The sequence below is a fragment of the Prionailurus bengalensis genome, chromosome C2, assembly GCF_016509475.1.
Source record: "Prionailurus bengalensis isolate Pbe53 chromosome C2, Fcat_Pben_1.1_paternal_pri, whole genome shotgun sequence".
Classification (NCBI taxonomy): domain Eukaryota; kingdom Metazoa; phylum Chordata; class Mammalia; order Carnivora; family Felidae; genus Prionailurus; species Prionailurus bengalensis.
The window spans coordinates 633857-647014 of NC_057350.1; the positions used below are offsets into that span (position 1 = coordinate 633857).

The 13158-nt window shown below is 61.9% G+C and overlaps 1 protein-coding gene across 2 annotated transcripts in view; it reads right to left on the minus strand.

Annotated features, from left to right (window-relative positions):
- Positions 1 to 3109: 3109 nt before the first annotated feature.
- COL6A2 (collagen type VI alpha 2 chain) overlaps positions 3110 to 13158 on the minus strand; it is a 33220-nt gene continuing 23171 nt past the window's right edge. The window contains exons 18-28 of one of the 2 annotated variants that reach the window (XM_043593383.1): positions 12733 to 12795; positions 12397 to 12447; positions 12053 to 12088; positions 11677 to 11739; positions 11349 to 11411; positions 11129 to 11164; positions 10945 to 10990; positions 10572 to 10724; positions 9893 to 10345; positions 9685 to 9723; positions 3110 to 4350 (exon numbers count right to left, since the gene is read on the minus strand). In XM_043593383.1, coding sequence (XP_043449318.1) covers positions 3752 to 4350; positions 9685 to 9723; positions 9893 to 10345; positions 10572 to 10724; positions 10945 to 10990; positions 11129 to 11164; positions 11349 to 11411; positions 11677 to 11739; positions 12053 to 12088; positions 12397 to 12447; positions 12733 to 12795 — 1602 coding nt within the window. In that variant the 3' untranslated portion in view covers positions 3110 to 3751. Of the gene's footprint in view, positions 6693 to 9684; positions 9724 to 9892; positions 10346 to 10571; positions 10725 to 10944; positions 10991 to 11128; positions 11165 to 11348; positions 11412 to 11676; positions 11740 to 12052; positions 12089 to 12396; positions 12448 to 12732; positions 12796 to 13158 lie in introns of both variants that reach the window. The other variant, XM_043593386.1, reaches the window with a different exon arrangement.

Here is a 13158-nt window from a genome sequence, read left to right on the forward strand (position 1 = left end):
GGGCCCGGGGTGGGCTGGGTGGGGCCAGGGCTCTGTTTGGGGTGGCAGAACCACTTCCCGCCATCTCTTGTGGCTTCTAGTAAAGTCACGGCATACCAATAGTGTAGTGTGTTTGGGGATGGAAGTGTGTTTGGGGGAAGAAGGGAAAGGTCGAGCTACGTGGGCGGGGATGGGGGGCTCATGATGAGTGCGCATGGGGGCAGGTGGTCAGAGGAAGTGTGGGCACAGCATGAGATGACACACTGGTTCCAGGATTCCATGGATGGGTGTGAGATGCCACTGGGGCCTGAGCCACAGGTCTCTGGGAGCACCCGGGGCTCACTGAAGGGTGCCTGGGCTAGGTGGCCCTGGGGTCATGCATGGGACAGAAGTGCCCCAGATAGTAGGGCCCCTCCATCACATCTCAGGGAGGGGGTGTGGCCGGCGTCCGGTGCTGTGGGGGTGGCCAGGTCCAGATGCTGGGGCGGGTGAGGAGAAAAAGGAACAGCATGCCGGGAATTCGTGGGTCAGGTGATGAGTTCCCCTGACCTGGCGGGGAGGGGACAAACCATCAGACCCGGGGGTCCCAGGAGGGCAGTTCCCCCATCTCCCAGCCCACAGCCCCTCTACCTTCTGTCGCGTCCCCCTGAAGGATCTAGGGAGGGATGTCGTGGAGGTTCCCCAGGGCTTCTGTAGGAGCGCAGGCTGGGCCCATGAGACCCTCCCGCCTGGCAGGCAGCCCCAGATTCAGGTGTTGCCGGGCCAGGGATGACAGCGGTGACTGAGGGGTGTGCGAGGGGCTCTGGGTGGGAGCTCCAGGTAGAGGAAGACAGCAGGTGTGCAGCGGCCCTGGTGAGGGGTGCTGGTGAGGCTCGGCGCAGGTGGCTGCGTTCCCCAGCGGGATGCCACCCTGGGGGCTCCGAGTCTTGACTGGGCGAGGGTGGGCTCTGCCACAGGAGGCCACGCCATCCCCAGCTGCAGGCTGAGCTTTTCCTAGTTTCATCTTTCAAAAGACGCAACGTGTTACGTGCTCAAAAACCGAAGCGACGCAGAGGTTGCGTGAAGCCTCGTTACCCCGTCCCCGCCAGCCCCCCACGCCCTCTTCAGGGTTCACTGCTTCTGTGTTTCGTGCCCACGTAGCATCTAGTGAAGCGTGAACATAGATTCTCAATTCTTGCTTCACTGTGTAAGGAGAGCAGATTACATGCTGGATTTTGATTCTACTTCCCGAGAGCCCCGAAGGCCTTTCGTATTGGTATTTAGAGAATGTGTTTTATTCACTCATCCTTTCCCCGTAGTTTCTTAACCATTTCACTGTGAAATATAAGACACATTCAGAAACCACGACCAGTAGCTCAAGGATTTGTGCCCATGTCCTGGGTGACCCTCTCGTGTCACAGAATCCCCCTGACCCCCACAACCCTGCACTAAGATGACTGGACCCGTTTTCCTCTTGGCCCGTCAGGCAGGTGCAAGCTTGACAGTTCGGATGTCCCTGTTTGAACATTTGAGAGGAGATGTCAGTGACAGGTCGCTGGTGAGGAGATCTTAGCGAGGGGACGTTGGGGAGGGACATAAATGAGAGGATGTTATTGAAAAGATGTTAACGAGGGGACGTTGTTAAGGGGACATTGATGTGGGCTTTACTGTGGGGACATCATTCATGAGGGATGCTGGTGTGTGGACACTGGTAAGGAGACGGGTTAGCATATGGTTAGTATATGTTTGGGATGTTAGGGATGTTTGTTAGGGCATGCTGCTGGGGGAACCTTGGCGAGGAGACGTTAATGTGGGGATATTAGAGGGCATGTGTTGCTTTGAGAGTCAGGAGGAGTGTTGCTGGTGTGGGTCCCTCATCGAGATTGTGAGGGTCTAGATCATTCTAGTCCAGGTCTGTCCTTCCTCCAGAGCAGAATTCATAGTACATTCACTCAGGATGAGAGACCCCTTCAAACACATTGTTGCAGAGGTCACAGAGTACACGTGTTGTTTCTGGGTAAGGGGACCCATGGCCTTGGGCACATTAAAACTTTTTTTAAATGTTTATTTATTTTTGAGAGAGAGAAAACAGAGTGTGAGCAGGGAAGGGCAGAGAGAAAGACCCAGAATCCAAAGCAGGCTCCAGGCTCTGAGCTGTCAGCACAGAGCCCAATACAGGGCTCAAACCCACAAATGGTGAGATCATGACCTGAGCCGAAGTCGGATGCTTAACTGACTGAGCCACCCAGGCGCCCCAACTTACGCACATTTTTGAGGCCTGGGGAGTCCACTGAGCTCCCACAGGGAGCTAGGACCCCCACTTTTGGGCGTGGCATGCTGGTGATGCCTCGTGGCTGGCACCTCTCACCGTCCTGGGTGGGTTCTGTAACCACTGTGCTGTGTGCTTTGGTTTCAGACTTCTGGCCTCCAGGTTGGAGGACAATCAATTTCTGCTGTTTAAGCCACCCAGTTAGTGGTGGCTTGTTGAGGCAGCCCGAGCAAACAACAAACAGGAAGGTTAGAGGGTGTACCTGCGGGAGCCGGTGGCTTGGTGTGGTCCTCCAGGCAGCACTTCCCGGATGGTGAGTTTAAAAGACCAGGGAGTCTGAACAAAAAGTCACTTAGAATCTATCTACCCAAATGGCCTCATGCAAACCGACAAACTTTTTTTTTTTTTTGAGAGACAGAGACAGAGAGAGGGAGCAGGGGAGGGGCAGAGAGAGAGGGAGAGAGAACCTCAAGCAGGCCCCGTGCCCACAGCTCTGTGCTCATGACTTGGGGCTTGAACTCAGTGAGATCAAGAGTCAGACGCTTAACTGACTGAGCCACCCAGATGCCCTACAACAAACATTTTTAAAGCACTTTGGCTTGGTTTGGGGATAGAGAGGGACTTCCCTGAGCAAGTAGCATTCTTTTCAGCTCAATGCTGGCAAGACAGGTGTGGATTCCATGGAATCCATGGTTGAAGCTGTCCAGTCTATACATTGGGGTGGTGTGGACAGTCAGTGCCCGGAGACAGCACCTGCCCCCAGGAGAGGAGGCCAGCCGGGGCACCATGATCAGTCCTGGTGGCATGTGAACGGTCTGAATGTCTCCATGGCCACTGCTAGGGTCCTTGGTGGGCGCACACATAAGGAGGCGGAGAGCAGGAGGCAGTTCAAAGCCTTTATTGTATGGGGGTGAGTGCATACAGGAATGTGCAGGGATGCTGTCACAGCTCAGTCTGGGACAGGTGACCTCCAAAGGCCAGGCAGACACTTTGGAGCAAGCCCAGTGGAGTTAGTGGGGCCCACAGAGGCCCTCTGGAGCATACCGGAGGGGCTGAGGAGCCCAGGGCTGAGGCTGGGCGGGGGGCGGTCAGTGAGGGGCCTATCCGAGCAGGATCTGGAGCACTGGCCACCAGGGTGCGCCCCGGGAAGCCTCTAGGGTCCAGAGAGGGCATAGAGAGCGGGGCGTGGGCAGGAGGGGTGTAGGGCTGTGGGACTCTCTGGAGGAGCTGGGCGTGGGTGGGGGTCCTCCTTTCCTGACCTCACACCCACACCTGGAGAGATCGAGTCCCCAGCATGCGGGGCCTCTGGGTGGGGTCTGAGTAGCACCAAGGATGGGAGGACGGCGCCTGCGGACCGGGGAGCTGGGGGTGCCAGGCTGAGGGTGCAAGGCAGGGCGGGGCAGGGCGGGGCTGGGGCCGGGGCAGGGGCGGGTGTGGCCTTGGGGGCTGGGAGTTCGAGATGCTGGCTGGAAGCCGGGGCCGGGGGCGCAGGGCAGGGGACGTCGGGGCGGGGGCTGGGGGCCGCTAGCAGATCCAGCGGATGAACCTGTCGAAGAAGCTGGGCTGTGCCAGGCTGTCGTAGTCCTTCTCGCGGAAGATGGCGGCCGCGTCGCCCAGGCTGATCTTGGACAGCACGTCCGCGTCCACGTCGCCGCCCACGGCCACCACGGTGGGCACCACGTTCTGCTTACGCATGGAGTGCACCGCCTCCTCCAGGCTGTCGTTGCCCGTGACGCCGTCGGTGAGGAACACGAAGGCCAGCTCGGCGTGGCGGCGCGCACCCGGGCGCGCACCGCGCACCACGTGGTTGATGGCGTGCACTATGCCCGCGCCCACGTGTGAGAAGGAGTTGAGGTAGCGCGCGCCCTCCAGCGCCTCGTGGATGACCGTCAGGTTGGACGTGAGCGGGAAGGCCACCTGCTGCTCGCCCGGGCCCCCGAACTGCAGCAGGGCCACGCGCGCGTTGAGCGGGTCGTCGTCCCTGCGCGCCAGCGTCAGCCGCCGGGACACCTCCTCCACGAAGCGCCGCGCCTTGTGGAAGTTCTGCTCGCCCAGCCGCTCGGAGCCGTCCAGCAGGAAGACGATGTCCACAGGCCGTTGCGTGCACTGGGCCACGTACAGCTCTGGGGGCAAAACGGGGTGGTGGGCGGGCGACCGGCTACCTGTCCCGGCCGCCGCAGGCCCTGGCGCAGCCTGGCGCCCCGCCTGGCGGTGCCCTGTGCCCATCTATGTACACCGCCCCCGACTGGAGCCCTAAGAGCCACCAGGGTTGTGGGGTGGTGTCCAAAGTCACCCATCATAGGGAACCCCTACCCCAGTGGCCCCAGGCGAGGATGGGGGCTCCTGCCCCATGTCCTCGGAACCTGTCACCATCTTTGCTGGTTTTGCTCTCACCAGGAAATGTCCCCCAATGTGAGGGCCGAGAGGCTTATTTCTACCCTCCAAGCACCGTCTCTCCAGGCCTTCCTGGGCAGGAAGGGGACCCCTGAAATGGCCATAGCCCACAGTACTGGTGGGAGAGAGGGTCAGGGAGGCTGTTTTCGAATTTGTAATCACGTAAAAAGATCTCATAAAGACTTCCAGCCCTGAAGACCTCCAGGTTGCAGGGACGCATCTCTGGCCGTAACCCCCTCAGTCCCTGTCACCCCAAAGCTGCCAATGCTGGCTGGGCCACACCTCTCCCAGTTTTGGGGGCACAGGCAAGGGGAGCCGGTGTCCTCTCTGACTGGACACCTGTCTGTAGGCAGTAGGCACAGGTGCACCCAGACCCCTGCAGCAGCCTGGGTGACTCTGTTACCTGAGGAGGGCCCTGCTGGTGTCTGGGTGGTCACCAGCCCTGGACACGCCAGACAGTGTGGGGGCGAGGCCACGCCTCTGCGGGATGCGGACGCCACAGCACAGCCTGAAAACCCACTCCTCACATACATGTGGCCCTCCCTCCACAGACATGCGGCCAGGCCCCCCTGCTGTGGCCTTGCTGGAGACTTCAACCAGAGCCACAGTCGGGGCTGGGTGGCCGGTCCGGCTTGCATTCAGCTCCTGAGTCCTACGGGCCCCCCTCTGGGACGTGGGTCCAGGTTTGCTGACCCCTGGGGCCAGGAGCGTGGGGATCCCATCCAGGAGGTTCTAACTCCTGGCACCAACGACCAGGGCCTCAGCCCAGGACCCAGGTTTGGGGCGGCTCTGCGGGCACCAGGCACCCGCCTGCACAGGGGGCTGCTTCAGTCCAGCCCCCAGCCAGCGGCATGTCGCCCCAGCACATCACTTGCACAGCAACGTGTTCACATTCTTTTTCAGCTTTTATAGAATGTTTAAGATGCGATCACAACATCTGAAGGATGCTCCCCTGGGTGCGTCACCATGCAGTGTGGATGCCAGGCCACCAGCAGATGGAGCAACGATTGCAGGATTCTTTTTAAAGGAGCTTCTATTAATGACATAGCTTATTTTGGGGGCAGTGTGGACGAAAAGCAGCTTCTGCTTTAAATCCACACAGCCAGGACTTGCTGAAAATGTCTAGCAAGTAGTCTAGGCCCCCCGCGCTCCCAGCAGAGACACACGTGGGGGGAGGGGAGTTTTCCCCAAGGCATCAACCAGGGAGGTTGACAAAAATGCACAAGGGGTGACCACAGGCAGAAGCTGGAGGGGAAGCTAGGAGTTCTGGGCTTATTTACGAGGCTCTGCTCCTTTCTCTCAATTTTTGGCTAAATAATGGCTCCCCCAAAGACGTCCACATCCTAATCCTGGAGCCTGTGAACATGACCTTATATGGCCCAAAACAAAAACAAAAAACAAAAAACAAAACCAAAAAACCACCGCAGATGGAATTAAATTATGACCTTGAAACTATTCTGGATTCTCCAGTGGGCCCTAAGTGCCACCACAAGCTCCTTATAAGAGGGAGACGGGGCAGTCAGGCTACAAAAGGGACAGGCTCTGTGACAATGGAGGCAGACAGGAACTGGAGGAGGCAGGAAGGATCTTCCCTGGAGCCCCCGGAGGGAGCGTGGCTCTGCCACAGCAGGGTCTTGGATTTTCGGCCTCCAGGCTGAGCGAGAATAGATTTCTGTTGTTTTAAGCCCCTTAGCGTGTGGTGGCAGCCACCGGGAGCTAACGCAGCTGGGCCGGGCAGCTCTGGCCAGCCCTGCACGTGGGCAGCCCCTGCGGCTTCAGCAGAGGGCCAGTGCGGTCTCAGGGTCCCCCACAATGTCCCTGTGCACCAGCTTAAACGTGTCAATGAACAGTTCCATCCAGTCCTGCCGCTCGTTGCCTGTGGCGAACTTGGCTCGCTCTGCGGTGTAGACCAGCACGGCCACCAGCCTGGAGTAGGCGGCCGGGTCCTGCGTGAACTCCGTGGCGTTTAGCAACTGTTGGATCAGGGGGATGGTCCTGGGGAAGGAGGCATCCGGGCCCTCTTCCGTGCGGAGGAAGGTGACCGGGGGCTCGCCGCCAGGCCGCGGTCCATCTGCAGGGGCATCCAGAGAAGGCAAGGGGGTGGGATGAGGAGGCGGGAGGCTGCAGCTCCCCCACTGTCAGCACGGGTGCCAGAGCTCGCAGGGGACTCGGGGGCCAGCAGCAAAGCGCATTGCCGGGGAGACGGGGAGCAGAAGCACCTTCGGGGTCGCTACAGACCTGGAGACCTGCAAGGCTCTTGTACACAAGGTGGCACTGAGGCTTGACCGGTCTCGGGTTGGCTTCTAGCGGCTTGAGGCTGTGCCCCCGGAGGACCCCAGCCCCACTTACAACACCTGACTGAGAAAAGCCAGTGCGGCCAGGAGAGTTTAGTTGGTTCCAGCCCCACCTGGCGATCGGCAGGGGGGCCCCGGACCCCCTCTCAGAAGAGCTACCAGAAACCTTGCTGTGATAAATCCTCCTTCCTGTGTTGAGGCGCCCATCTTCCACTGCCCAGAACTGTCCCGTCACGGACCCGGGGGCTCCGACACGGACACTCGCGGCGTCAGGGCCTAATCTTGTGGACGCCCTTCTCCAGGTGCATGCACCACGGCCTCCTGTCCTAATGTTCCAGGAGTTTCTGTGTCCTCTGGGTCGGTGCCAGGTAGCAAACCCAGGCGGCCTGGTCCCGTGGAGCCCACACCCCCGACACACACACTGCCTCCCGTGCCTGAACCCCTGCACGCCCAGCCCTAGAGAGTCTCCCGCCTCTGGCCCAGGCGAGTTGGGCTCAGGTCGCCCTGGGGCTCCCGCCCCTGCAGCAGCCGCCCAGACCAAGCTCAGTCTGCACCTCAGCTGGTGTCCAGCTCCGTTTCTCTTTGAAGCTCTCGCGGTTCCGACCCAACCAAGCAAGCTGCTCCCTGGCCTAGGGGTGGCTAGGCCTCTGGGTGGATGGAGCCATTTGGCCCAGAAGGTCAGGGTCAAGCCACAGCCAACAGCATCCACCTAACATCCTGTTTTCGGCCTGGAAATGCCCAGAGGCACACCCGGCCCTCAGGGTGCCAGGGGATGGTTCGCGAGATCTCATCCTATAGTTACATCTGCTTTCTTCCTCTCTGGTCACCGTGTCTAGTATGCTTGGAAATTTTGGTCGCTTTAAAGGATGAGCTTATGACTTTAGCAGAAAAGGTAGGAGAAGATGGAAAAGGGTCTCCCAGGGGGACCACCCCCTTTTACTGCAGGGTCTTGGAGGCTCAGGGGAAGCAAGGTCAGCATCCCAGGGGCCAGTGTTACTCTAACAGCAAAACCAGGGACCTCACAAGAAAGGAAACCGCAGCCTGATACTGCTCATGAACACAGATGCAAAAGTCCCCAACGAATTGTTAGCAAACCAAATGCCACAATATATAAAACAATTTGTACACCACGACCAGATGGGATTTATCCCAGGTCTGCAAGTTTGGCTCACCATCTGAAAATCCATGCCCTCCATCACATTAACATGCTAAAGAAGGTAAGTCACATGATCCTATCCTAACATAAAGAAAAAGCACATGACAAAGCCTTCGTACTGGTTCATGATGGAATCCTCGGTGACAAGGAACAGAGGGACCTTCTCAGCTTGACAAAGAACCTCTACAAAGAACCTCAGCTAACTTCGTACTCAGTGCTGAAAAACTCGAAGCTTCCCTGCCACGGCTGGGGCACGGCAAGAGTGTTGGGCCCTGGCACCAGGGGTGAGGCTCTGGGTTCTGGCCTTCAAAGGGCCAGCCTGATGGTGGGGCCCCACCCCAGGACGGGCAGGGCAGGGACACAGCGGGGGGCGGGGGGGGGGGGATGGTCGGCAGCTCCGTGTGGCCTCAGGTCTCAGGCAGCTGTGGGTACTGCCTCTAGCCATCGCCAGCTGACTCTGGGGACCCCAGGCCCAGGCGGCGTCCAGAGTGATCCCAGAACTCACATAGCCGTGGTGTGGCCAGAGGTAAAACCGTGATGGCCACTTTCTGGGATGTTCTCTGTGAGGGGAAGTGTGGGGACTCCTGCCCCCAACCCAAGACAGTTCCTTCCCTCGGGTTGCCTTTGCGCCTTCAGTCCTGCCCCCTGAGGGGTATACACGCAAGCCCAGAAATGCTGACTTTGCATGGCAGACGTGGACGTGGGTGCAGGCCACGCATTTCCTAGCTGTGTCCTCTGCTGGACCCGGCAGCACGGCCTCACGTTCCCCCACGGTGGCCCCCACCTCCCCGGGCTGGGTCACGGGAGGATGCGGGCCCGGTGCCCGCGGCCCGGCCAGGAGGCACGGGGCTGGTTCCAGAACCCAGGCTGGTGGGGAGGTCTCCACCACACCCAGGGCGCCTCTGTGGGCCCCCTAGCCTCAGTCACTGCACAGCTGAGCCTCGGAGGTAGCATCTAGATGCCAGGGGAGCGTGGACGATGCCGTCCTGCCCCTTCCCTGGCCCCAAGGGACCCCAGGGACAGCCTCTCTGTGCACCCAGCACTTCAACCTCAAATGCAGCGCGACCGTATCAGGTGAGGGCACAGGCCCCGAACACAAGCGGGCGCCTGCTTCCAGAGGCAGTGGCTCAGGGCTGTTGGGGCGGAGGCAAGCGGACGGGCCGGCGCCTTGTGGCGCTTCGTGCGTTCACCTCCCGGAGGTGAATCAGCCACTTTGTGGACCGGATCCAGGGCTTCCGCCTGTGGGAGCTGAGATGGCCCTGGGGTGTCTGCTCCTCCCGGAGGGTGGGGACCACAAGGTGACGAGGCTGTGAGTCTGCGCTGGAGACCAGTAGGCTGCCAGCCAAGCGCGGGCCGGGACAGAGCACCTCCCTAACATGTGCTGAGTGGAGGTGGGGAGGGGTGGGGTGGTGACCGAAGGGCTCCAGATGTCAACCCCCACCCCAGCCCCTCCTCAGACGTGCTGGGGTCCTGGGGCCTCGAAACCACCGGTGTGGGCTGAGACGCCAACCTGCAGGTGTTTTTCCAGGGAGGGGTCCCGCAGCGGCCCCTCCTGCCCAGCACCCGGTTGCTTGCTAGTCTAGGGCAGGGGGCTTGGCAGCGCCCTGAGTTACCTGTTTGGCAGGGAAGGTCCGGGCACACGATCTGAGGGTCTGGGAGTAAGGAAAGGGGCCGAGGGTCCCGGTCAGTCTCTGCTGGGGCCGGCGGGGGCTGGGCTCCCCCACTGCCCGTGGACGCCCCAGCCCCCTCCCCCCTGCCGTGGGTCCCCCTCCCCACCGGACGGACAGGCCCAGGGAAGCGTGTGGTCTGGCCGCTGCTCACCCGGGCACAGGACATCTTCCATGTCATCGATGAACTTCTCGGCCACCAACTCAGTGAAGCGGGTCATGGTTCGCACCTGCTGCGGCTTGTCGCAGGCGATGGAGTACAGGTTCTCGCTCTCGTGCCTCTCGTGGAACATGTCACCAATGCCGATGGCTGTCACCGTGACGTCATGGTTGCACAGCGCCCGCAGGTTGAGGTCGTCGTCCCGGGGGTCGTGGCGGCCGTCCGTGATGACCACCGCGAACACGCGGGTCTTCTGGCGCCGGCTCTCCTTGATGAGCTTGTTGTAGGCGAACTTGAGGGCCGAGGGCGTCCAGGTGCCCCCGGCGATCCACTCCAGGTTCTTGACGGCCTCCTTGAAGCTGGACAGGGAGTCGATGCGTTCGTCATCCAGCTGGATGGCTTCGAAGGTGCCCTTGTGGCTGTACTGCACCACGCCCACGCGGGTTCCTGCGGCGGCCAGACACAGGCATGAAGGTGTCACCGCCTTGCATGGGTCGCCACCCTCAAGCGGAAACTTGGGGCCCCTGGGCAGAGCTGAGACCCCCTCCCTTGAATTTCTGTCTGTCCACCGACTCTCGTGATGGGACCTCAGGGCTTCCGGCCTGCCTGGCCTCCCTGCCCGTGAGTGGGACCTCCTGACTCCCCACCCGCCCCAACCGCGGGCGCAGCTGACCGGTCTCTGACTTGGGGTCCTTGGCAATGGCCCCCAGCCTGTTGACCACGTTGATGACAAAGTTCTTTTCCAGGGTGAAGTTGGTGTAGCCGATGCTCTCGGAGCTGTCGATGACGAACACCACGTCCAGGGCCCCACACCGCTTCTCGCAGTCTGGGGGCCGGGGGCAGGGTCAGTGGGAGAGGCAGGTGGCTGTGTGCACTGACCCCAGGCCCTGGGAGACACGCCCACGGTGCACGGCCAGGCGCACAGGGGGACACAGTGACCCTGAGGGGGAGGGCGTGACCCAGACAGATGACCCTGACCCCTGGACGAGGGTCCCCCAGGGACACGAGTAGCCTAGCTCCTCCGCCGCGTGGGGGCCAAGACTCACCGCAGCACCCGCATGTCTCTCTCACGTAGGTCATGACGTCGCACTCCTGCGACACAGGGGGGGTCAGCCCCGGCCCAAGAAAGCAAGTGCTTGCTGACCTCGGCCTCTGACCTCATCCCCGCCGCCCTTGCCTTCCCATTTCAGGAGAGAGGGGAACACCATTCCATCTCCACCTGACACTTACCGTGAGGCCGGGATCTCCAGGGGGGCCGGGCTCTCCCTAGAGGGGGAAGGATGACAGTGAGGGGTGGTCCCTGTCTGGGCCGAGGCTGGGCAGCCCCCCACACCCTGTGCACCGACCGCACGGGTCCGCCACCGGCACAGCCCTGAGGTCTGGGGTGCACGCTGGCTGGGCTGGCCCAGGGCTGTGGCCTGAGGGCTGGAGGGACCAGCCACTGACCTACCTCGGGTCCTGGTGCTCCTTTTGGCCCCCGCAGGCCGGGCTCACCAGGGGGACCGGGATCTGCCTGAGGAGGGAGAAGGGCAGGTGGGTGGCAGCCTTGACCCTGGCAGGCCTACAGCCCCCTGCACCCCCTGTCCCTGCAGCCCCCGTGCACTCTCAGCCCCTGTACCCCTCTGTACCCCCAGCAACCCCCCGTAGCCCCCGGCACCTCCCCTGAATCCTCCTGCACTCCTGGCCCTTGTAGGCCCCGGAAGCCCCCTGCACTCTCAGCCCCTGCAGCCCCCTGCACCCCCCGGCACCTCCCTGCACCCCTGGCCCTGAGTACTTACAGGCTCACCCTTCTCGCCCTTCCTCCCGGGCTCTCCTTTGGCACCAAAGTCACCTCTGCTCCCCTGAGACACGGGACACTGGTCAGCCAGGGGTGGGGAGCTGGGCACTGCCTCCACCCCCAGCCAAGACCTCCAGGGCGTCTGCGGGGTGCAGCCTGCTTTTGTCAGGAAGAGCCTGTGCCTGGCAGTCGGGTTTGCTGCTGGGCCACTACACATGGCATCTCAGGAGAGATGCGGTTTTCCGTCTGACGGAGACTAGCACGTGGCAGTTACCACCATGCAGAGCTCAGCATGGGAAGCTCGTTGGTGGCCGAGTGGGAGGGGAGGGGCATGCAGGCCACCCCACAGTGGGTGCGGAGCGGGCCTCGGTACGTACCTCAGGGCCGCGAGGACCAGGCTCGCCTTTGTCTCCCTGGGAAGCAAGCACAGGTCATGGTCACGGAGCCTGAAGGGCTGTCCCTCGGGCGGGCGGCTGGCTTTCCCGGGGACCCAGAGATGTTTGGAAGCCCCCCCCCCCCCCACGCCTTATGGTCTCAGGTGTCACAACCTGTATAAAGCCATGGGGCTGAAGGTGAGTGCCACAGCAGCTGCACTGGGTCTGGGACGATTCCGGGGGCCCTGCCCCTGCCAGGTGACCCTGTGCCCACTCCCCTCACCTTATCCCCTGGAGGGAGGCCCTCGCAGGAACTAGCGGGCCCCCAAACCCATACCAGGACTTACAGGCGTTCCTCGGGGTCCTGGGTAGCTGAATCCAGGCCTGCCGGGGTCTCCCTGCGGGACGGGGAGGCCGGTCAGGGAGGGTCCAGTGGGAAAGGAAGAGACCGGGCTGGCAGGGACCGAGGACGAGGGCGGAGGGGGCTGGGCTGCTGGCCTGGTGGGGGGCAGCCATGCGTGCAGGGCCCCACCCGGGGGGACGTGCTACCCCCCAGGGTGAGAACAGCGGGGGCTGCCCGGCCCCCTCATGTCCCCCACGCCTAGGGGGCCGGGACTGGCACGCTCCCGGCTGCCTCACTCTAGAGCCGAGGCTGGTCCTGTCCAGCAGGGTATGGGGGGTACCTTGGGACCAGGCTGTCCTGACTCTCCACGGGGACCAGCGTCACCGGGGTCTCCCCGAGATCCCTGAGGGCAGAGAGAAAGCGGAGTCAGCACAGATGGGGACTGATCAGCTCCAGCAACACTGCCCTTCTCCCCTGCTGCCCTGGGGGGACCGGGCGCCCTGAGCTTTAAGGCCCGCCTCTTCTTCCATGTGCCGCAGCCTGGCCCCCAGACTCCACACCCTATCTCCCCCTTGCTGCCTCCCAAATGATAAAGCTGGACGCCTCAGGGCAGGGCGTCCGTGTGAGGTGCACAGTGGCTCTCGTCCCCCCACTGTGCTGCTGTCCGAGTGGGTCATGGAGACAGTGTCCTGCCTGGGAACAGTGTCCTGAGGACAGGAGGACCCAAGTGGCATTACAGGGTGGGGGCCCCAGAACCGCAGGGCCC